We start from the raw sequence: 23,442 nt of genomic DNA, 5'->3' as shown, positions 1-23,442 counted from the left end.
CAGAGTCACAGTGACACACTGACAGTGGCTTTCTCACAGTCACATACAGACACACACGTCACACCTACAGAGTGACACACTGACACACACACACACACACACAGTGACACACTGATAGTGACTTTTGCACAGTCACACTCACGTACAGTTACACACAAGTCACACATACAGACTGACACACTGATAGTGGCCTTCTCGCAATCACACACATAGTTACACCGTGGAGCACAAACAGACACACAAGTCACACAGAGTGATACACATTGACAGTGGCTTCCTCACATGCACAACACAGTCAGTGACATTCCCCCCCCCTCAGTGCAGGGAGGGGGGTTAATGATCCGCCCCGCACCCTCCCCCGGCCTGTGATAGGCCACTGTGTCTCCCTGAGCCCTGGGGCTGGCTGCCTGGTCCTCCTGTGTTCCTGCTTCCTGGCCCTGGCACCCGGAACACAGGGTCCCCCAGCCGCAGTGAGTATGGAGCCTGGACCCCAGTGTCTGATCTGACACAGCTGCTGCATACCTCCCAGCATGCCCCTCTCCAGGACACAATGCTCTGCTCCTGCACCTCCCAGCATGCCCCTCTCCAGGACACAATGCTCTGCACCTCCCAGCATGCCCCTCTCCAGGACACAATGCTCTGCTCCTGCACCTCCCTCTTACTGTAGGATTGCCGGCACCTGTGCTGCTGACATACCTTTCTTATCCATTATCCTGTTCTACACAGGTGCCGGCAATCCTACAGTGAGAGGGAAGTGCAGGAGCAGAGCATTGTGTCCCTCCTGGAGAGGGTCAGGTTGGGAGGCATGCAGCTGGGTTGGAACTACATGTCCCAGCATTTCCTCTCAGGCTGTATACTGTAACATGTTCTGTTGCAGCTGTGCCGGAACTACCAATCCCATCATGTCCTTTTTGCTGCAGTCTGGCAGGGAATGCTGGGACTTGTAGTTGAGTAGTAGCTGATGCTAGGTAATAAGAGGGTAAAGGATACATGACACAGGGGAAGGGGTCTGCAGGATGTGTGATTTGCACTCTCCCTATTGCTGGATTACACACAGTGCACACAGTATACACCTCTCACATTACCAGACACCTATATACTGGTGATGACTCCTGCAGATGTTTGGCTGTTAGTAAAATAAGAAAGTGTGTACAGGAGACAGCATTAGTAAATATATATATATATATATATATATATATATATATATATATATATATATATATATATATATAACAGCAGATGCCTCTTCCCATAATGTGGCTGTGTTTTGTGTCCTCCTGTCTGCACACTGTGTAACCTGTGGTCACTGCTACTTGGCTGCATATAGTGGTGGGTACGTAACAGAAAGAGAAACTAAGATGAAGACTTTCCCATCCAGCATACCCTCCAACATGACCCGCCCCACTAGGTACAAAATGCTCTGTTTCTGGACTTCCCTCTTAATTTATTATTGCCATCACCTGTGAAGAAACAGCTTTCTTATCATTTAACTAGTTTAACACAGGTGATGGAAATCATAAATTAAGAGGGAAGTCCAGAAACAGAGCATTTTGTACCTAGTGGGGCGGATCATGTTGGAGGGTCTGATCCAGATGACTGGCCTATGCCTGACATCACACCATTACATGCACTGCTTCTGCTCGTCTTCCTGGTATATATGTCTACAGCATATGTTGTGGGATCGGTATGTAATCCCGGCGGTCACATGACTGACAGCGGCATCCCGACCCTAACCGTTCTGGGGGTGTCGGCTAGGGCTACAGCCGAGTAGACACAGTGCAATTCTGGCTAAAGGCCGATTTTGACTTTTGGATTTCTCGTGACCTCTCCAGAGCCCAGAACCAGCGATATTGACTATACACACGGTGCAATTTTGGCTATATACAATTTTGGCTAAACCATGTACTAGATGTTCACACAGTAAATTTTTCCTTGCGATACCGACTCCGCGGGAGTGTGCATTGTCATCGTAAGCTGTATACACACAGGGCCTAATTCAGACCTGATCGTAGCAGCAAATTTGTTAGCAGTTGGGCAAAACCATGTGGACTGCAGGTGGGGCAGATGTAACATGTGCAGAGAGAGTTAGATTTGGGTGGGTTATATTGTTTCTGTGCAGGGTAAATACTGGCTGCTTTATTTTTACACTGCAGTTTAGATTTCAGTTTGAACACACCCCACCCAAATCTAACTCTCTCTGCACATGTTACATCTGCCACACCTGGGGGGTAATTCCAAGTTGATCGCTGCAGGAATTTTTTTTAGCAGTTGGCCAAAACCATGTGCACTGCAGGTGTGGCAGATATAACATTTGCAGAGAGTTAGATTTGGGTGGTTTATTGTATTTCTGTGCAGGGTAAATACTGGCTGCTTTATTTTACACTGCAAATTAGATTGCAGATTGAACACACCCCACCCAAATCTAACTCTCTCTGCACATGGTATATATGCCCCCCCCCCCCCCTGCAGTGCACATGGTTTTGCTCAATTGCTAACAGAATTCTTGCTGCGATCAACTTGGAATTACCCCCATGGTTTTGCCCATCTGCTAACAAATTTGCTGCTACGATCAGGTCTGAATTAGGCTCCAGAGGCGTAACTAGGGATTTTGGAGCCCAGGGCAAGATCACTAATGACGCTCCCCCCCCCCCCCTTCCCCAAAAAAAGGGTGAAATTATGCGCGGCTCCGGTGTCCTTCAGTGTAGTAATACCCCTTATGCTCTCTAGTACCGGTGCCCCTTTCAAATTTTAGCACACTGAATGAGCCGAAACTCACATTGTAGCACACTGAATGAGCCGAAATTCACATTGTAGCACACTGAATGAGCCGAAATTCACATTGTAGCACATTGAATGAGCCGAAATTCATATTATAGCACACTGAATGAGCCGAAATTCACATTCTAGCATACGGTGTGAACCAAAATTCACATTCTAGCACACGGTATGAACCAAAATTCACATTCTAGGACACGGTATGAACCAAAATTCACATTCTAGGACCCGGTATTCTAGAGGGGGTCATGGGGGGAGATAGCAAGGGGGCATGGAAAGAGAGGCATACAGAGAGAAAGGAGGCATGAAGAGAGATGGGGCATTAAGAGGGAGAGAGGAAGGGGGCTTGGAAGAGAGGGGCATGAGGAGAAAGAGGCATATGGGGGGAGAGAGCGCAAGGGAGAGTGGCAATGGGGAGAGAGATTTCAGCAGAGGAGAGGTGCTCTGGACAGCAGTTACACATACAGACAGTACCTTCAGGTGGGGAGGCAGCTCCGTGGTGTCACAAGCTGGGCGATCCGGTATTTGCAATGCTCAAATGCTTCTGGACCCCGCAGCCCAGCAAAACATTATGCGGCCATGGGGGGATATAAGATAAGCGGGAGGAGAAGACGCGGGAGGCAGGAGGAGGCGATGCGGGAGATTGACGGGGATAGGCAGAGAGAAAAGGAGATTGACGGGGATAGGCAGAGTTGCGCAGCGGCTGATCCAGGAGTCCAAGACAGACTCTTCAGACTTATACTGTCCTGGACTCCTGGATCAGCCGCTGTGCAACTCTGCCTATCCCCGTGAAGTGAAGAGTAGCCGAGCCCGCTTGCCTGTACAGCTCCGGGAGTTTGACACTGTCATTGCGGTCACGCTCCCGGTTCCCAGCAGCAGCACACACAGGACGGAGGCAGGGAGCTGCATAGTGCGCCGATGCAGTGCGGCGCTATGGTAACGGGCGGCAGCAGCGCTATAGTAACGGGCGGCAATAGCAGGGGCGGGCGGGCATGATGACCTGGCCGGCAACGCCCCCCTCTGCTCGGCCTGCTATGGCGCCCAGGGAACGTGCCCTGCCTGACTCCCCTTAGTTACGCCTCTGACCGACACCCAGACACTAACTACACAACTGACACCCAGGCACTAGCTACACAACGAACGCCCAGGCATCTGCAGCCGTGTGATGCTATATGCTGTAATGAGGACTGTGGCTGAGGATGAGGAAAGGAGTAATGTAGGTGGATGGTGAGGAAGGCTTACTGCTAAGTATAGAGGTACTAGGAGAACACCACCTCTGTAGCGCGTGCGCGCACACACACACACACACACACACACACACACAATGCAATAGTGGGGCGGGCGGGCATGATGCCCTGGCCGGCAGCGCCCCCCTCTGCTGGGCCTGCTACAGCGCCCAGGGCACGTGCCCTGCCCGACCCCCCTTAGTTACGCCTCTGTTTGGCTCTCAGTGCGATATGTACTATGGGGGTCATTCCGAGTTGTTCGCTCGTTATTTTTTTCTCGCAACGGAGCGATTAGTTGCTAATGCGCATGCGCAATGTCCGCGACTGCGCCAAGTAAATTTGCTATGCAGTTAGGTATTTTACTCACGGCATTACGAGGTTTTTTCTTCGTTCTGGTGATCGTAATGTGATTGACAGGAAGTGGGTGTTTCTGGGCGGAAACTGGACGTTTTATGGGTGTGTGTGAAAAAACACTGCCGTTTCTGGGAAAAACGCGGGAGTGGCTAGAGAAACGGAGGAGTGTCTGGGCGAACGCTGGGTGTGTTTGTGACGTCAAACCAGGAACGACAAGCACTAAACTGATCGCACTGGCAGAGTAAGTCTCGAGCTACTCAGAAACTGCACAGAGAAGTCTTTTCGCAATATTGCGAATCTTTCGTTCGCAATTTTGATAAGCTAAGATTCACTCCCAGTAGGCGGCGGCTTAGCGTGTGCAAAGCTGCTAAAAGCAGCTTGCGAGCGAACAACTCGGAATGACCCCCTATGTTTTCTACTGCTAGAATGTAAGCTCTCACGAGCAGGGTCCTCTTCCCTCGTGCTATTACGTCTCTTACTTAACCTGTCTTCTTTTCAATACTCCCTTTGACGGCACCAAATCCCTCGGTTTTCTGGCACCCTGATACTTATGTCAGTGCTGTTTACTGACACCGCTATGTTTATATACCCTGTACTTGTCCTATATTGTATTGAACTGTAAGTCACTGTCTTCATGTTTTGTTTATTTGTTTACTCTATAATTGGGCGCTGCGGATCCCTTGTGACGCCATATAAATAAATGATAATAATAATACTGATATGTGAAAGGGGCGTGGCTTCGTGATAATGCCCCCAGTCCTTCTAACTCCTGTGAATAGACGCTGGCTGTTCTGCTAAGCAGGGCAGCGAGTGCAGGAGCCTCCCCACGGCCCCCCTCCCCCACCGCGGGACACTGCTGCCCGTGGGTGGGACAGTCCCAAAAAACGGGACTGTCCCGTGAAAATCGGGACAGTTGGGAGGTATGATATTGCACTGCGTGTTACTACCCACCCTGTGCCTAACCCTAACCCCCCTCCCCTCCCATCCCTAGGCCCTAGCCCTAACTGGTACACTGGTACCTTCAGGATATTGGCCGTCGGTATTCTGGCGCCGGTCTCCTGATTCGTGTCGGAATTCCAGCGTTGATCACGTGACCGCCGGCAGCCTCTGTCAGTAGTCTGTATATAATGATATAACTGCCCCTCTGGGCTGTTACTAGGGCAGGGCAGACAGCAGGGATTCAGCTTCCACGGCTGGGGGGGGGGGGGTAGTTCTAGTTCTGTAGTTCATTCATATTACATTTTCTTATTCTCAATTGTTTTTTGTTTATTTTAGATAAAGCAGAGAGATTGGTCCTCAGCCATTCCTACCGACAGTCCCCATTGCCCTGGGACACCCCTGAATGTACAGCCTATAGGAGAAGCTGTGGCCTCACCCAAAAAATGCAGGGTGAGTGCACATCTGGGTGTTATTTGGTTGATCATAAATATCGGCAGGTTCTCCCCCTCTGACCCTTGTCCTGGCCCCCAAGTTTGTCCATTCAGGAGAAATATTCCCGTTCTTGTGTTATTAATTAGCCACTAATAAGGTTTAATCCAGGTTTTACTGACATGGAAGCACAGAAATGCAGCAAAGCTCGGGGGGGGGGGGGTTGGCATCAAGGTTTGGCCGCATTTCCCATATGCACCAAGCTCCGGAATGTGATACATTACGGAGCTTGAACCTGGTAGGTGACACCTTCTGTAGGTAGCGTTACCTATAGAAGCCTATGGGCTTCTTAGGATCCAGTCTTTAGGTCGACAGTAAGTAGGTCGACACTGTCTAGGTGTATATCTCCTCCACAGGTATCCGGGATATACAGCTGCTGATCCCCTCATCCTGCAGAGATACAGATAGATAGATAGACACAGAGACAGAGATTACTTCATGCTCTGGGGATTATGTTACAGGGAAGCTTTGCAGACCTGTACAGCAATGACAGGATTGCAGGATCAGCTAACACAGAGCCCCGGAGATCCCTCTAGTAGCAGATGAAAGTCTCCCGTGTACTCCAACACTGAGTCTGGCTCTCTCGTCCGCAGGTATCCGGCCTCACCCCGGGGACAGCATGGCCCAGCTGGGCAGAGAAGTGGACGACTTCCTCATGTACTTCATACTGATGGAGAAGATCCCCGTGGGCACCCGTGTGGTGGAACCCGGCAGACTGTGCTGCATGAGCGAGGAGGCCTACATCCAGAGCGTGTCGGCGGACCAGAATCCAGCGCACTCCCTCTACGTCTCAGTGATAGAGGAGAACGTCCAAGTCGACGCAGACGTGGAGGTGCTGCAGGCTCTGACCAGGAAACAGGCTGCTATGCTGCTGGCCATTCCCAGCCCCACGGAGCGGCTCAGCTGCTTCCTGGAACGGACACTCCTGCAGCAGGCCGTCCAAGCAGAGGTCGGGCAGCAGGTCCTGGTGGAGCACGAGCAGAGGCTTTTCCCAGCCCTGTTGCATTATGTGGGCAGCACCCTGAACAGCAACACCTTACTGCCCCCTGTCTGCTTCGGAGTGGAGCTGGAGGTACGTACGGCTGGCGTTTCTTACCTCCATGTCTGATATCTGCTGCGGCCCCCTTCCCCCATAGACACATTCAGGGTGTGTGTAATATTGGTGCATACCCCCGTAAAACACCTCTTATATATCCAGCAAAGGTAACTAGATAAATAGGCCCCTGAGGTTTGGAAATGTCTATAGGGGAGAGATACAGATGGGTCCATGTTTATCTTGACCTTTAATAGGATTAACTGAGACTGGGCAGTCGGACTTAATCCCCTGCTGTAGTGCTCTCTGTATTGTATTGCAGCTGAGAACAATAGATGACGGGTTTATGTTAATAAGTCATGTTGTGCCTAGGCGCAGCTAACTAGCCAAGATAACCGTGGACCCATCTGTATGATGTATGTAAGTGGTGGCTAATGGCACAGAGTGGGTAATAATACAGTATATTCTCTGCGTTACCTGCAGCCGCCGCTATATTCTGGAGTTTGTATGCACAAAAGGACTTGGTATCTGCACACTCAATATAATATTCAAATATTGTGGGTGTATGTGATTCGTCACCATATATCCACTACTGGAGTCCCCTTTCTCAAGAATCTTAGACAATGCTCAATATATGTTAGGGGGTGCTGTCAACTACAGTGTACGTAAACTCAAATTTGGAGGGAGAAACAAGAAGAAATCTGTATTGTTGACGCACTAAACAAGAATGATTATGTCGTAAAATATAACCTTTATAAGATATGCATTAAAATAGGATATATGCTACTGTTATTATCCGGGGTATCCGTTCAGATGGTCGACCATGTTATGGTCGACCACTATTGGTCGACATTGACATGGTCGACATGGACACATGGTCGACACATTAAAGGTCGACATGAGTTTTGTAACTTTTTTTCGTTTGGGGAACTTTTCCATACTTTACGATCCACGTGGACTGCGATTGGAACGGTAATCTGTGCCGAGCGAAGCGGTAGCGGAGCGAAGGCACCATGCCCGAAACATGGCGAGCGAAGCGGTGCACTAATTGGGGTTCCCAGTCACTTTACGCAAAAAAACGACACCACAAAAAGTTTAAAAACTCATGTCGACCTTTTCATGTGTCGACCTTTCATGTGTCTACCATTTTCACGTGTCGACCATGTGTCCATGTCGACCATGTCAATGTCGACCAATAGTGGTCGACCTAATGACTGTCGACCATAACATGGTCGACCATTCATACCGGAACCATTATCCCGGACTACAGTGAAACATAGAGGTTAAAATCACAAAAACTGACAAAAGATGTGGATTAGAAAGATTAGAAAATGTGAATAAAGGATTAAAAAGCGTGTCCACGTGTGATTTTCTGATACGCAACTCTCTAAAGGTTGCTATGTTGATATGTGTATTTATCAAGATTCAATCACTTCTAGTGCAATATTCTTCAGCAGCTGTCTATCTGTGATGCTTAAATTAATCCCACTGAGTCGTGTCATATACGCCACTTTCACTCCACAGAGAATACCTCCTGGGAAATGTCCCTAATGAGGAGGCTGTAGGTGTTAGTGGGTGTGACAGTAATAGTTAGTCACCAATTTGGGAAATAATTCTGGATTACCATTCCTCTATATCTCCTATAATAATATTCCCAAGTCGGTTTCACTTGGAGATAGATCACTATGTATCAGGGTTGTTTCACAAATATTAGTGATGTCCCTGAGGGAGAAATAGCGTTTACTCTGACTGGTCCAATTAGGAGGGTTGCTTTAAGAAGTATAGCAATTCCAGTTTTAATATCTAGCACCCTACATGCATATTGACATTTTAATTAGAGATGAGCGGATTCGGTTTTACTCGGTTTTACTCGGTTCTCAAAACGGCATCCGATTGGCTATCCAAAACACGTGACATCAGTGAGCCAATAAGATGCCGTTTTGAGAACCGAGTAAAACCGAGTAAAACCGAATCCGCTCATCTCTAATTTTAATCTTATTTGGTCTGGCTACAGATATAGGAGGTATTGCTTTCGTTAGGGGTATAGCAACTCCAATTCTACTAGAAAGCGAACTGCCTGTAAATATGGCTTTTTTCTTTCTATATGATTCCAGATAAAATTTCAGCTGGAATCTGCCGTAGGCTTCTATATGTCAGAGCACGTTATATTCGCCAATCACACTGTTAAAGGAATGATCCTTATTGTTTTACAGTGTAATACATATATGTTAGTCCTCATGGGTATTAATTCAGCAAAAAGATAGGGAGATATATGAGGGAGATTACTAACTTAGCAGGAGTATATGTCGCCCCCCTTATAAATCCAGAGGGGGATACAACCAAACAAATTAGGGTCTATAAATAATCCATTAAATAGGTGCACTTCTAGTTATCAATCATTAATTTATGCCTTCAATTCTGCCATAAATGATATCACAGTATGACCAATCAGGTCGAGCAACTGATTTGCGTATTATGGCCCTCATTCCGAGTTGTTCGCCCGCTTGCTGATTTTAGCAGCATTGCACACGCTAGGCCGCCGCCCTCTGGGAGTGTATCTTAGTTTAGCAGAATAGCGAACAAAAGATTAGCAGAATTGCTACTACATAATTCTTAGCAGTTTCTGAGTAGCTCCGGACCTACTCACAGATAGCGATCAGTTCAGTCAGTTTCGTTCCTGGTTTGACGTCACAAACACGCCCTGCGTTCGGCCAGCCACTCCCCCGTTTCTCCAGCCACTCCCTTGGCACGCCTGTGTTTTTTAGCAAACGTCGTGAAAACGCTCAGTTTCCGCCCAGAAACACCCACTTCCTGTCAATCACACTACGAACACTTCAGCGTGGAAAAAACGTTGTTCGCTCGTGAGTAAATCTACTAAGTTCTTAGTAAAATTACTAAGCGCATGCGCTCTGCGTACCATGCGCATGCGCATTTTCCACCTATTCGCTGCGTTGCGAAAATCGGCAACGAGCGAACAACTCGGAATGACCATCTATATTCCCTACTAGTGATGCTTTAACAGTAGGATATCTACATTTATGCTTGTAAATTCAGGGTATTCCAAACATTCATATCATGCTATTGTGTAGTAGCAGATGTATTTAGATACACCGTTTCACTGGTGACTGTTGCAATAGGGTGTGGTTCGTTTTATCGACAGTATCTAGGTCGACCACTATAGGTCGACAGTCACTAGGTCGACATGGATGGAAGGTCGACAGGGTTTCTAGGTCGACAGGTCTAAAGGTCGACATGAGAAAAAAAAAATGTGTCGTTTTCTTCGTAGAGTGACCGGGATACCAAATTAGTGCACCGCGTTCGCTCGCCATGCTTTGGGCATGGTGCCTTCGCTCCGCTACCGCTTCGCTCGGCACACTTTTACCGTTCCAATCGTAGTCCACGTGGATCGTTAAGTATGAAAAAAAAAAAATGTGAAAAACTCATGTTGACCTAGAAACCCTGTCGACCTTCCATCCATGTCGACCTAGTGACTGTCGACCTATAGTGGTCGACCTAAACATTGTCGACCTAGACACTGTCGATCTTCAGACCGGATCCCATTGCAATAGTCCTTTGAAAAACACTCAGCTGTTTACTGGCTCATAAATATTGCCAGTTTGGTTGTTACATTATATTATATTAGGTATGTCTTTGAAGCATGCTGCTGCTTCATAGCTTTTGAGTGCTGTCAATTAGTTCATGACTTGGGAATATTATTATAGGAGATATAGAGGAATGGTAATCCAGAATTATTTCCTAAATTGGTGACTAACTATTACTGTCACACCCACGACTAACACCTACAGCCTCGTCATTAGGGACATTTCCCAGGTATTCTCTGTGGAGTGAAAGTGGCGTATATGACACGACTCAGTGGGATTAATTTAAGCATCACAGATAGACAGCTGCTGAAGAATATTGCACTAGAAGTGTTGAATCTTGATAAATACACATATCAACATAGCAACCTTTAGAGAGTTGCGTATCAGAAAATCACACGTGGACACGCTTTTTAATCCTTTATTCACATTTTCTAATCTTTCTAATTCACATATTTTGTCCGTTTTTGTGATTTTAACCTCTATGTTTCACTGTAGTCCGGGATAATAACAGTAGCATATATCCTATTTTAATGCATATCTAATAAAGGTTATATTTTACGACATAATCATTCTTGTTTAGTGCGTCAACAATACAGATTTCTTCTTGTTTCTCCCTCCAAATTTGAGTTTGTATGCACAAAACTGATCTTAACACCCGCAAGGGTCACCACACGCCTGAGCTTTTGCAGCAACTCCCTGTTGCCTCCTCCGGCGGTGAGCGTCTTTGATACGGCACCTTGGGACATGTGTGCAGTGCGACTTAGACGCATGCAGAGTTTACCGATAATCACTCATGTCTGTAACTATCTGCATTGCGTACAACTCTGAATTGCGCACAAGTCTGTACGTGCCTATTGGCTGTTAGCCCGCACATATTGCCCCTCTCCGTGTCTCTGTGGGTTCTCTGCTTGTCCCTATACCAGTGCCATACAAATAAGTGTCACTGGGCTACCTGGCTACCAATGCTGGGCACACACGGCACCATAGATACCGTCTGTGCAGCCGACGAAAGATATATCCGTCCCGACCATCTGCAGGTGAGTGCGCTCAGTCGGGTAAATTTACTAAGATGGGAGTTCTATTTAAGATGGGACGTTGCCCATAGCAACCAATCAGAGTCTACATCTCATTTATCTAGCACCTTCTAGAAGATAATACCTGGATTGGTTGCTATGGGAAACATCCCATCTTAAATAGAACTCCCATCTTAGTAAATTTACCCATGTATATCTATGTATGATGTCACTCACAGATATATCGCAGCGGCCGTCCAAAGATGAAGCAGCGATGAGACAAGCGTCCGTGTCAGGCCCTTAGAGTACATTATGTGTCCTACACACTATTGCTGCTGTCACGCCAAACAGCCCACCGCAGTGCACCAGGTCCCGTATGGCGGCCCACGCCAAATGTCTTTTTCTCTCGTAAGAGCGCTTGATTTTATGATTAGAAAACTGTATGTAATGTGTGTAAATTTTTTGCAATCCCAATTGTTTTTAGCTCCTTATGTATAGAACTTGTGGGTAGGGGCGGGGGGACCAGGCGTTCCCAATGTTATTCTTGTGCGGTCCGGATCACTCCGTCAGGCACTCTCTGTTTGTCTGAGTGCGGGCGGTGATCTTCCGGTAGGAGTGCGAGAGTACAGTGTCCAGATGTCCCTATATGTCTCCTATGGGGGAGGGGGACCTTGGACTGCACAGCCTAATTACAAAAATAATGAGAGGTGCTATCATGCTGAGACTTGTAGTTCCACAAAGAAAGACAACATATAATGCCGATGCACACTCTATTATACCAAGCACGGCTAATCAGAATAATAATAAGTAGCTGAAGTTTCCGGCGTTGCCCGGGTTTAAATCTTCAGGTTATCAATGAGTTGGATGTAACTGTTAACATATTAAAATAAGTAGCAGCTCTTCCAACACACCCATGAGGTGGCCGCCCAGTGTCGTTTTTGTTTTTGGAGTGTCGCCAGTAGCCCTAATCCCCATCTTTTCTTGCTGATCAGTTTCAGAATCACTTTTACATTGCGAGATGGGTTTAAAGTTTTCATTTTGTTATTAATGTTGCTATTGCAAGGCTTTTGGGTACAAAACATTGTTTGTCTTCCTACCTCCATTTCTGTCAGTTATTTCAGGTCATTAATATATGGTTATTCATTCAGTTTTCTCTAACGTCCTAGTGGATGCTGGGGACTCCGTCAGGACCATGGGGAATAGCGGCTCCGCAGGAGACAGGGCACAAAAGCAAGCTTTTAGGATCACATGGTGTGTACTGGCTCCTCCCCCTATGACCCTCCTCCAAGCCTCAGTTAGGTTTTTGTGCCCGGCCGAGAAGGGTGCAATCTAGGTGGCTCTCTTAAAGAGTTGCTTAGAAAAAGTTTTTAGGTTCTTTATTTTCAGTGAGTCTTGCTGGCAACAGGCTCACTGCATCGAGGGACTTAGGGGAGAGATTTTCAACTCACCTGCGTGCAGGATGGATTGGATTCTTAGGCTACTGGACATAGCTCCAGAGGGAGTCGGAACACAGGGCTCGCCCTGGGGTTCGTCCCGGAGCCGCGCCGCCGACCCCCCTTGCAGATGCTGAAGATGAAGAGGTCCGGAACCAGGCGGCAGAAGACTCTCAGTCTTCATCAGGTAGCGCACAGCACTGCAGCTGTGCGCCATTGTTGTCAGCACACTTCACACAGCGGTCACGGAGGGTGCAGGGCGCTGGGGGGGGGCGCCCTGGGCAGCAATGTATAATACCTGTATGGCGAAAAATACATCACATATAGCCCTTGAGGCTATATGGATGTATTTAACCCCTGCCAGATATCTAAAACTCCGGAGAAGAAGCCCGCCGAAAAGGGGGCGGGGCCTATTCTCCTCAGCACACAGCGCCATTTTCCCTCACAGAAAGGCTGGTGGGAAGGCTCCCATGATCTCCCCTGCACTGCACTACAGAAACAGGGTTAAAACAGAGAGGGGGGGCACTGATTTGGCGATATGTATATATATTAAAATGCTATAAAAGGAACACTTATATAAAGGTTGTCCCTGGATAATTATAGCGTTTTGGTGTGTGCTGGCAAACTCTCCCTCTGTCTCCCCAAAGGGCTAGTGGGTCCTGTCCTCTATCAGAGCATTCCCTATGTGTGTGCTGTATGTCGGTACGTGTGTGTCGACATGTATGAGGAAAATATTGGTGAGGAGGCGGAGCAAATTGCCTGTAATGGTGATGTCACTCTCTAGGGAGTCGACACCGGAATGGATGGCTTATTTATGGAAATTACGTGACAATGTCAACACGCTGCAAGCCGGTTGACGACATGAGAGGGCCGGCGAACAAATTAGTATCTGTCCAGGCGTCTCAAACACCGTCAGGGGCTGTAAAATGCCCATTTACCTCAGTCGGTCGACACAGACCCAGACACGGACACTGATTTCAGTGTCGACGGTGAAAAAAACAAACGTATTTTCTTTTAGGGCCACACGTTAAGGGCAATGAAGGAGGTGTTACATATTTCTGATACTCCAAGTACCACAAAAAAGGGTATTATGTGTGAGGTGAAAAAACTACCTGTAGTTTTTCCTGAATCAGATAAATTAAATGAAGTGTGTGATGATGCGTGGGTTTCCCCCGATAGAAAATTATTGGCGGTATACCCTTTCCCGCCAGAAGTTAAGGCGCGGTGGGAAACACCCCTCAGGGTGGATAAGGCGCTCACACGCTTATCAGAACAAGTGGCGGTACCATCTACGGATAGGGCCGTACTTAAGGAGCCAGCTGATAGGAGGCTGAAAAATTTCCTAAAAAGTATACACACACATGCTGGTGTTATACTGCGACCAGCGATCGCCTCAGCCTGGATGTGCAGAGCTGAGGTGGCTTGGTCGGATTCCCTGACTAAAAATATTGATACCTTTGACAGGGACAGTATTTTATTGACTATAGAGCATTTAAAGGATGCATTTCTATATATGCGAGATGCGCAGAGGGATATTTGCACTCTGGCATCAAGAGTAAATGCGATGTCCATATCTGCAAGAAGATGTTTATGGACACGACAGTGGTCAGGTGATGCAGATTCCAAACGGCACAAAGATGTATTGCCGTATAAAGGGGAGGAGTTATTTGGGGTCGGTCCATGGGACCTGGTGGCCAGGGCAACTGCTGGAAAATCCACCGTTTTTTACCCAAAGTCACATCTCTGCAGAAAAAGACACCGTCTTTTCAGCCTCAGTCCTTTCGTCCCTATAAGAGTCATATCTGCCCAGGGATAGAGGAAAGGGAAGAAGACTGCAGCAGGCAGCCCATTCCCAGGAACAGAAGCCCTCCACCGCTTCTACCAAGTTCTCAGTATGACGCTGGGACCGTACAGGACCCCTGGATCCTACAAGTAGTATCCAAGGGGTACAGATTGGAATGTCGAGAGGTTTCCCCCCTCGCAGGTTCCTGTAGTCTGCTGTACCAATGTCTCCCTCCGACAGGGAGGCAGTATTGAAAACAATTCACAAGCTGTATTCCCAGCAGGTGATAATAAAATTACCCCTCCGACAACAAGGAAAGGGGTATTACTCCACACTATATGGTGGTACTGAAGGCTAGGTGAGACCTATTCTAAATCTGAAAAATTTGAACACTTGCAAGGGTTCAAATCCAGATGGAGTCACTCAGAGCAGTGATAGCAAAGAACAAGGGGACTATATGGTGTCCCGGGACATCAGGGATGCTTACCTCCATGTCCCAAAATTTGCCTTTTCTCACCAAGGGTACCTCAGGTTCGTGGTACAGAACTGTCACTATCAGTTTCAAGACAATGCCGTTGGATTGTCCAAGGCACCCCGGGTCCTTACCAAGGTAATGACCGAAAGGAGGATTCGTCTTCAAAGAAAATGGACGACCTCCTGATAAGAACAAGGTCCAGAGAACAGTTGGAGGTCGGAGTAGCACTATCTCAAGTAGTTCTACGACAGCACGGGTGGATTCTAAATATTCCAAAACCGCAGTTGTTCCGACGACACGTCTGCTGGTCCTAGGGATGATTCTGGACACAGTCCAGGAAAAGGTGTTTCTCCCAGAGGAGAAAGCCAGGGAGTTATCCGAGCTAATCGGGATCCTCCTAAAACCAGGAAAAGTGTCAGTGCATCATTGCACAAGAGTCCTGGTAAAAATGGTGGCTTATTACGAAGCGCTTCCATTCGGCAGATTTCACGCAAGAACTCTTCAGTGGGATCTGCTGGACAAATGGTCCGGATCGCATCTTCAGATGCATCAGCGGATAACCCTATATCCAAGGACAAGGGTGTCTCTCCTGTGGTGATTACAGAGTGCTCATCTTCTAGAGGGCCGCAGATTAGGCATTCAGGATTGGATGCTGGTGACCACGGAGGCCAGCCTGAGAGGCTGGGGAGCAGTCACACAAGGAGTGTGATCAAGTCTGGAGAATTCTCTCCACATAAATATACTGGAGCTAAGAGCAAATTTATAATGCTCTAAGCTTAGCAAGACCTCTGCTTCAAGGTCAGCCGGTATTGATCCAGTGGGATAACATCACGGCAGTCGCCCACGTAAACAGAAAGGGCGGCACAAGAAGCAGGAGGGCAGTGGCAAAACTGCAAGGATTTTTCGCTAGGCGGAAAATCATGTGATAGCACTGTCAGCAGTGTTCATTCCGGGAGTGGACGACTGGGAAGCAGACTTCCTCAGCAGGCACGACCTCCACCCGGGAGAGTGGGAACTTCATCGGGAAGTTTTCCGCATGATTGTGAACCGTTGGGAAAGACCAAAGGTGGACATGATGGCGTCCCGCCCGAACAAAAAATGGGACAGGTATTGCGCCAGGTCACGAGACCTTCAGGCGATAGCTGTGGACGTCCTGGTAACACCGTGGGTGTAACAGTCGGTGTATGTGTTCCCTCCTCTGCTTCTCATAACCAAGGTATTGAGAATTATAAGACATAGAGGAGTAAGAACTATACTCGTGGCTCCGGATTGGCCAAGAGGGACTTGGTAACCGGAACTTCAAGAGATGCTCACAGAGGACTAATGGCCTCGGGAGCTAAGAAGGGATTTGCTTTCAGCAAGTACCATGTCTGTTCCAAGAGGAACCGTGGCATCGGCCTTTAAGAAAGGACCTGCTCCAGCAGGGACCTTGTCTGTTCCAAGACTTACCGCGACTGCGTTTGACGGCATGGCGGTTTGAACGCCGGATCCTAAGGGAAAAGGCATTCCGGAAGAGGTCATACCTACCCTGGTCAAAGCCAGGAAGGAGGTGACCGCACAACGTTATCACCACATGTGGTAAAAATATGTTGCGTGGGTGAGGCCAGGAAGGCCCCACGAAAAAAAATTTCAACTAGGTCGATTTCTGCACTTCCTGCAAACAGGAGTGTCTATGAGCCTCAAATTGGGGTCCATTAAGGTTCAAGTTTCGGCCCTATAGATTTTCTTCCAGAAAGAATTGGCTTCAGTTCCTGAAGTCCAGACGTTTGTCAAGGGAGTATTGCATATACAGCCCTTGTGTGCCTCCAGTGGCACCGTGGGATCTCAACGTAGTGTTGGGATTCCTCAAATCATATTGGTTTGAACCACTCAAATCTGTGGATTTGAAATATCTCACATGGAAAGTGACCATGCTGTTGGCCCTGGCCTCGGCCAGGCGATTGTCAAAATTGGCGGCTTTGTCTTACAAAAGCCCATATTTGATTTTCCATTCGGACAGGGCAGAACTGCGGACTCGTCCCCAGTTTCTTCCTAAGGTGGTGTCAGCGTTTCACCTGAAACAACCTATTGTGGTGCCTGCGGCTACTAGGGACTTGGAGGACTCCAAGTTGCTAGACGTTGTCAGGGCCCTGAAAATATATATATATATATAATTCCAGGACGGCTGGAGTCAGAAAGTCTGACTTGCTATTTATATTGTAGGCACCCAAAAAGCTGGGTGCTCCTGCTTCTAAGCAGACTATTGCTCGTTGGATTTGTAGTACAATTCAGCTTGCACATTCTGTGGCAGGCCTGCCACAGCCAAAATCTGTAAATGCCCATTCCACAAGGAAGGTGGGCTCATCTTGGGCGGCTGCCCGAGGGGTCTCGGCTTTACAACTTTGCCGAGCAGCTACTTGGTCAGGGGCAAACACGTTTGCAAAATTCTACAAATTTGATACCCTGGCTGAGGAGGACCTGGAGTTCTCTCATTCGGTGCTGCAGAGTCATCCGCACTCTCCCGCCCGTTTGGGAGCTTTGGTATAATCCCCATGGTCCTGACGGAGTCCCCAGCATCCACTAGGACGTTAGAGAAAATAAGATTTTACTTAACGATAAATCTATTTCTCATAGTCCGTAGTGGATGCTGGGCGCCCATCCCAAGTGCGGATTGTCTGCATTACTTGTACATAGTTATTGTTACAAAAAATCGGGTTATTATTGTTGTGAGCCATCTTTTTTAGAGGCTACTTCATTGTTATCATACTGTTAACTGGGTTCAAATCACAAGTTGTACGGTGTGATTGGTGTGGCTGGTATGAGTCTTACCCGGGATTCAAGATCCTTCCTTATTGTGTACGCTCGTCCGGGCACAGTACCTAACTGAGGCTTGGAGGAGGGTCATAGGGGGAGGAGCCAGTACACACCATGTGATCCTAAAAGCTTGCTTTTGTGCCCTGTCTCCTGCGGAGCCGCTATTCCCCATGGTCCTGACGGAGTCCCCAGCATCCACTACGGACTATGAGAAATAGATTTATCGGTAAGTAAAATCTTATTATTTCAGGTCATAGAATGTTGGTTACAGTATTTCTGGCAGTTATTACAGTTCATTAAAGTTTTCATCCAAGTCCATCCAGTGGGATGCCCAAAACAGGCCGCCCAGGTCAAAGTTCTGTCCAGAGTACACCAATGGGAGGTCCAACCGGGACCTCAGCTCCCTAGTATGTCTTCTGGGATCCACTGTTACCACTCAGTGAAGTTGTCATCCATATCCATCCAGTGGACGTCCCAGAAAAGGCCCCTTAGGTCAAAGTTCTGTACAGCGTAAACCAATATGGAGGTCCGACCGGGACCCTAACCTCTCTAAAACCTAGCCAGGATCCTGTAGGACTCAAAGTCTCTTTACAGACATCAAACATAGGGCCTTATTCAGGTTTGTTAGCAAACCAGAAAAGCAAGCAAGCAACTGAGCAAAACCCTGTAACATGTGCAGAGAGCCTTGGAGAGAGATAAAGTGGATGGAGATGCAGCTAGAGCAGCAGTATGACAGTGTTCTCTCAACTATCTGCAGGACACTGTGTGTCGCTGGTGGGACTGTCCTGCTGAAACTGGGACATTTTAGGAGGTATGATATAAGTCTATATGAGGTATATAACTTCTTTCAGATATATTCTGTAACACCGTCTTTGTATTTGTGTTGCCCTCTGATATTAATGTTCTGGTTATTCTACAGGGGGAAGGTGAAGGCAGAGGGAATATTGATGGATCTTATAAAGGGGTGATCTTCTTCAAATGCAAGAAGGATAGTGGCCTTCTCTTACCATTCAACAAGATCATCTTCTGTGGAATGCCACCAGCGGTCGAAGTGGGGACCCCTTCTCCACAGAGAAGTTCCTCCAAATCTGTAAGTCCAAGAGACAAAGTTGTGTTCCTTGTTTATTCCTCACTAAAGTGCAAACTGGTCTTCTCCAGTGACCGGGCAGCCGCTGGCTTCATGGCTATGTGCTGTAATAACTTGGGGTGGAGTATCCTACAGTATGTCTGTATAGGGTGTAATAGATGTATTATGGTCATGGCCAGCGGTCAGGTCATGTTGGGGGTGTAGTGTTCTATGTCTGTATAGAGTGTAATAGATGTATTATGGTCATGGCCAGCAGTCAGGTCATGTTGGGGTTGTATTGTCCTATGTCTGTATAGGGTGTAGTAGATATATTATGGTCATGGCCAGTGGTCAGGTCATGTTGGGGTGTAGTGTCCTATGTCTGTATAGGGTGTAATAGATGTATTATGGTCATGGCCAGTGGTCAGGTCATGTTGAGGTGTAGCGTCCTTTTTCTGTATAGGGTGTAATAGATGTATTATGGTCATGGCCAGTGGTCGGGTCATGTTGGGGGTGTAGTGTCCTATGTCTGTATAGGGTGTAATAGATGTATTATGGTCATATTGGGGGTGTAACATCCTATGTCTGTATAGGGTGTTACAGATGTATTATGGTCACAGCCAGTGGTCAGGTCATGTTGGGGGTGTAGTGTCCTATGTCTGTATAGGGTGTAATAGATATATTATGGTCATGGCCAGTGGTCAGGTCATGTTGGGGGTATAGTGTACTATGTCTGTATAGGGTGTAATAGATGTATTATGGTCACAGCCAGTGGTCAGGTCATGTTGGGGGTGTAGTGTCCTATGTCTGTATAGTGTGTAATAGATGTATTATGATCATGGCCAGTGGTCAGGTCATGTTGGGGTGTAGTGTCCTATGTCTGTATAGGGTGTAATAGATGTATTATGGTCATGGCCAGTGGTCAGGTCATGTTGGGGGTATAGTGTACTGTGTCTGTATAGGGTGTAATAGATGTATTATGGTCATGGCCAGTGGTCAGGTCATGTTGGGGGTATAGTGTACTGTGTCTGTATAGGGTGTAATAGATGTATTATGGTCATGGCCAGTGGTCAGGTCATGTTGGGGGTGTATTGTCCTATGTCTGTATATGGTGTAATAGATGTATTATGGTCACAGCCAGTGGTCAGGTCATGTTGGGGGTGTAGTGTTCTATGTCTGTATAGAGTGTAATAGATGTATTATGGTCATGGCCAGCAATCAGGTCATGTTGGGGTTGTATTGTCCTATGTCTGTATAGGGTGTAGTAGATATATTATGGTCATGGCCAGTGGTCAGGTCATGTTGGGGTGTAGTGTCCTATGTCTGTATAGGGTGTAATAGATGTATTATGGTCATGGCCAGTGGTCAGGTCATGTTGGGGTGTAGCGTCCTTTTTCTGTATAGGGTGTAATAGATGTATTATGGTCATGGCCAGTGGTCGGGTCATGTTGGGGGTGTAGTGTCCTATGTCTGTATAGGGTGTAATAGATGTATTATGGTCATATTGGGGGTGTAACATCCTATGTCTGTATAGGGTGTTACAGATGTATTATGGTCACAGCCAGTGGTCAGGTCATGTTGGGGGTGTAGTGTCCTATGTCTGTATAGGGTGTAATAGATATATTATGGTCATGGCCAGTGGTCAGGTCATGTTGGGGGTATAGTGTACTATGTCTGTATAGGGTGTAATAGATGTATTATGGTCACAGCCAGTGGTCAGGTCATGTTGGGGGTGTAGTGTCCTATGTCTGTATAGTGTGTAATAGATGTATTATGATCATGGCCAGTGGTCAGGTCATGTTGGGGTGTAGTGTCCTATGTCTGTATAGGGTGTAATAGATGTATTATGGTCATGGCCAGTGGTCAGGTCATGTTGGGGGTGTATTGTCCTATGTCTGTATATGGTGTAATAGATATATTATGGTCATGGCCAGTGGTCAGGTCATGTTGGGGGTATAGTGTACTGTGTCTGTATAGGGTGTAATAGATGTATTATGGTCATGGCCAGTGGTCAGGTCATGTTGGGGGTGTAGTGTCCTATGTCTGTATAGAGAGCAACCCCCATTCCCCAGTGCGGCACCCTCACCTCTAGTTCTCTGTGTGAGACGGGGACTGTAGCTCTGGGCAGTGACCTCATCCCAGGGTCCATCATGGACATGGAGGAGCCCCAACTAGAAGCTGATGTTCCGCCATGTCAGCAGCTGGCTGGAACTTTGGCTTCCGATGCACCCGCCTTATGTCATGGAATGGCCTAAAATGATGTGTCTGCATATATCCAGCCTCAATACGCCATGCAGAACCAGGTGCCTAGGATGACTGGAAATTGAGCTCATGTCCTTAGTGCTGTGAGACGACAATGCTAACCACTACCCCACACTGCTGCTCACATGACTGAGTTTGCATTTGCCCGCCAGCTTCTCCCGTGTGTATAAAGTGAGTTGAGTCTGTTTAGGATGTCTGTATTAATCATGTAATCTATAACCTCCAGTGTAGGGAGTAATAACTCTCCTTATTGTTTCGGCAGGAGGATAGATTATCGGGCGAGCTACTGAGCATTCGGCTGGACACTGTAGTAAAGGAGGAGACGGCTTCTGCAAGTACAGTGCACCTTCTAATTTACTGCTGGGTGTCTCACGTGCTTAGTTTATGCAGAATAAGCAGGTGTTGGAATCTCTGAGAAATCCTGTGTATATTTCAGCCCATTTGGCCAATACTTTTCCCACATGTAGAGTCATTTGGTGGCCGCATAGAAACGCCCAGGGTGCGTACCACTCTGAATCGTACGTGCATTTGCAATGATGTGTATCCACCCCAGGATGCGTGCACGGGGGGTAATTCCAAGTTGATCGCTGCAGGAAATTTTTTAGCAGTTGGGCAAAACCATGTGCACTGCAGGGGGGCAGATATAACATTTGCAGAGAGAGTTAGATTTGGGTGGGTTAATTTGTTTCTATGCAGGGTAAATACTGGCTGCTTTATTTATACACTGCAATTTAGATTGCAGATTGAACACACCACACCCAAATTTAACTCTCTCTGCACATGTTACATCTGCCTCCCCTGCAGTGCACATGGTTTTACCCAATTGCTAACAAACTTGAAGCTGCGATCAACTCAGAATTACCCCCCACAGTATGAGAAACATCGCTAGATGTGGACGCATTCAGTCTTGCACGCAACTCGGAATCCAACTGAAAATGCATGTAAGGAACATTTTGAGGCTCATTTTGTGTTTGGAGCAAAGCCAAAAGTAACTCTGTATCTGTGACAAACCATGCTGGAATTGAAGGTGGAGCAAATATATTTGTTATTTTGCATGCAGGGTAAACACTGGTTGCTATTGCATATAGGAGGTCATTCCGAATTGTTCGCTCGTTGCCGTTTTTCGCAACGGAGCGATTAATGCGAAAATGCGCATGCGCATGGTACGCAGTGCACCTGTGCTAAGTATTTTAGCTCAAAACTTAGTAGATTTACTCACGGCAGAACGAAGAATTTTTATTGTTGAAGTGACTGGAGTGTGATTGACAGGAAGTTGGTGTTTCTGGGCGGAAACTGGCCGTTTTCAGGGAGTGTGCGGAAAAACGCAGGCGTGCCAGGATAAAATGCGGGAGTGTCTGGAGAAACGGGGGAGTGGCTGGCCGAATGCAGGGCGTGTTTGTGACGTCAAACCAGGACCGAAACGGCCTGAGCTGATCGCAGTGTAGGAGTAAGTCTGGAGCTACTTAGAACTGCTAAGAATTTTCTATTCGTATTTCTGCTAATCTTTCGTTCGCAATTCTGCTAAGCTAAGATACACTCCCAGAGGGCGGCGGCCCAGCGTGTGCAATGCTGCTAAAAGCAGCTAGTGAGCGAACAACTTGGAATGACCCCCATAGCCCACACATGCTGGACAGCTTTATTGTTACACTGTAATTTAGACCTGAGTTAGAACATGCCCCTCCCAAATCTCTCTCTGCAGATGTTACATCTGCCCCCCTGCAATGCCGCATGGTTTTCCCAAGGTATACAGTTACTGGCCCATATTCACTTTGCTCCCAATTCAGAACCAGACCCATAATGTGCATCACAATTTCCGTCAGTTGGAGTTGATCTGAAAAGAGCAAGTTTTGTGGAGTGAAAAGAGCTGTGTCGCTTTTCACAAAAAGAGGAACATCTGTAAAGATTCATCCTCTCCCCACCCTTCCTTTATCTCCTCTCACTAATATCACAGTGTAACAGAAAATCTTGCTGCTTCATGTCTGACCACGGAACGGCCTCACGTTGCATAACTCATCCTATTGGCAGAAGGAATTCTGCCCGTCCGCCGCAATATGACGCCACAAACCGATACACTTAAGTGAAAATCTCTGCAAAATGATTTGCGCAGCGTGGCAGAACTTTGCCCTAGTGATGTGTAACAGACATATTGCACTTAGCAGATCATTGTGTGATACAAAGCAAGACAACGCTTGTGCTCTG

The 23,442-nt window shown here is 47.3% G+C and overlaps 1 protein-coding gene across 4 annotated transcripts in view; it reads left to right on the top strand.

Moving 5' to 3' along the window:
• Nucleotides 1-364: 364 nt before the first annotated feature.
• LOC134927149 (ubiquitin carboxyl-terminal hydrolase CYLD-like) overlaps nt 365-23,442 on the top strand; it is a 38,659-nt gene continuing 15,581 nt past the window's right edge. For 2 of the 4 annotated variants that reach the window (XM_063921219.1, XM_063921216.1), the window contains exons 1-5: nt 365-470; nt 5,631-5,744; nt 6,377-6,855; nt 18,835-19,005; nt 21,506-21,578. In XM_063921219.1, coding sequence (XP_063777289.1) covers nt 5,738-5,744; nt 6,377-6,855; nt 18,835-19,005; nt 21,506-21,578 — 730 coding nt within the window. In that variant the 5' untranslated portion in view covers nt 365-470; nt 5,631-5,737. Of the gene's footprint in view, nt 471-1,786; nt 1,866-2,554; nt 2,574-5,630; nt 5,745-6,376; nt 6,856-18,834; nt 19,006-21,505; nt 21,579-23,442 lie in introns of those variants that run through there. The other 2 variants (XM_063921217.1, XM_063921218.1) reach the window with 2 other exon arrangements.

Source organism: Pseudophryne corroboree, chromosome 5 (genome assembly GCF_028390025.1).
Source record: "Pseudophryne corroboree isolate aPseCor3 chromosome 5, aPseCor3.hap2, whole genome shotgun sequence".
Lineage (NCBI taxonomy): Eukaryota > Metazoa > Chordata > Amphibia > Anura > Myobatrachidae > Pseudophryne > Pseudophryne corroboree.
The sequence above is the reverse complement of the archived record's forward strand: the minus strand, read 5'-3'. Positions and strand labels throughout refer to the sequence as shown.